This window comes from Microtus ochrogaster, linkage group LG5, assembly GCF_000317375.1.
Source record: "Microtus ochrogaster isolate Prairie Vole_2 linkage group LG5, MicOch1.0, whole genome shotgun sequence".
NCBI lineage: Eukaryota > Metazoa > Chordata > Mammalia > Rodentia > Cricetidae > Microtus > Microtus ochrogaster.
This window is the reverse complement of record NC_022031.1, coordinates 17,112,000-17,113,577: the sequence shown is the minus strand read 5'-3', so window position 1 is coordinate 17,113,577 and position 1,578 is coordinate 17,112,000. Positions and strand designations below refer to the sequence as shown.

The window sequence follows — 1,578 nt, the reverse complement described above, 5'->3', positions numbered from 1 at the left end:
GTCAGGAGCTGGTGTGTGTAGTGTGCACTTCATCTAGTTGTAAGATCTTTATCAAGTAGGGCCATTTTGTTTTAGAGGTAAATAAAACAAGACTAAAAGGAGTTAAATATTTTGTTCAGGTAGACAGAGGGATGGGTTCAGGTTGGTACCCTCACCCAGTGACATGGTATGCTCATAGTTATTTGATACTGAGGGTGAGTTTGCATTTTTGAGCATTTTACAGCTTTATTAAAAGATTTTTATGTGCGAGGTCAAGAGTCACTGCTTGTTGAGGCCCTACAGTCCTTCCTCAGCATTTCTGAGTCTTTAATCCTGCTCTGTCATTTGTCTTCATAGACCCTCCCTGTCAGAGAAGGGGGATATGAATATGCTCTTGTGGATATATCCACATGTGCATGTATATTTGGGCGTGTGTGGAAGGAAGCCTGATTGTGGCAGGAAGTCTTCCTCGATTGCTGCCACCTTCTTTTTTGAGATGGGGACCCCTCACTCAACCTGGAGTTTCTAAAATTTGCTGTGCTGCCTGGCTAATGAACTTCAAGATCTCTGTGTGTGTCTCTGATCTCCCAGACACGTTATAGACATGCTGCTGGGCCTGGCTTCCACATGGGTGTTGGGAGTCCAGACTCCGGTCCTCAGACTGGCAGAGAGCACACTTTACCTACCCTACTCTTTACACATCATGTGCTCTAACTAAGTATTACTTCTTTCGTGTCCCCCCAGCAGTGGACACTAAACTCCATAACAGAAGCTTTCAATTTTGTTTCTACTCTTATGCTTCTCGTGTTGGCACAGTGCCTGGCATTTCATAGAGACTCCTATTTCTAAGATAATGAGTTAGGTATCAGAACAGCTATTACAGTATGTAAATAATTTTGATTAATTTCTCAAACTTCAGTCTCTCTGCTGTGTATTTTTTCTAAGTTATTTGGTACATTGAGTATTGAGATAAATTGTACATTTTGTGGTGTCCCCCTTTGATTTGTAAATATCATGTCTTTTTCAGGGAAAGGCGGCGGAGAAACTCTCTGAAAACAGTAAGCTATTAATCTCTATGGCTAAGGAGAACATACCACCAAACAGCCAGCAGCCCAAGGGATCCTTAGGTATGGTACTCTGTGTGCGGAACTGATTTTAAGATATCCTTAGCAGGGCATGGTTAAAGAGGTTTCTTCAGGACAAAAAGATGTCTTTGGACCTTTATTTTGGAATCTTACATGTGGCCATACAGACTACATATGAAATGTAACTCGGAAACTTTGTACCCATTTCATTGATAGTGTCTGGTTGTGATTGATGGAAATAATATTAGAAAATGTGTGACATACTGAAAATTAGTAACAAAATTTAAAAAAGTTTTGAGTGTGTTTTGTGTGTACATGAGAGAGTCTGCTTTTTGATGATTAAAAATGGTAGACTCGCTTTGTTTCAAATTTGCAGTATCTGGCAAGATGACTCACCTGGTAAAAATGCTTGCCACCAAGGCCCACATGGTGGTGTGCACATACATACACAAATAATTTTAATAAGAAAGAATCAAGAATCACTTTTTGTGTGTGTATGTATGTTCATGGGTAC

The 1,578-nt window shown here is 40.2% G+C and overlaps 1 protein-coding gene across 1 annotated transcript in view; it reads left to right on the top strand.

The window, feature by feature from the left end:
• The window catches only part of Cspp1 (centrosome and spindle pole associated protein 1), a 104,658-nt gene that overhangs the window by 11,144 nt on the left and 91,936 nt on the right, over positions 1-1,578 (top strand). Inside the window, exon 3 of the mRNA XM_026786826.1 lies at positions 1,007-1,106. Within this exon, the coding sequence (XP_026642627.1) occupies positions 1,007-1,106 (100 nt within the window). The remainder of the gene's footprint in view (positions 1-1,006; positions 1,107-1,578) is intronic.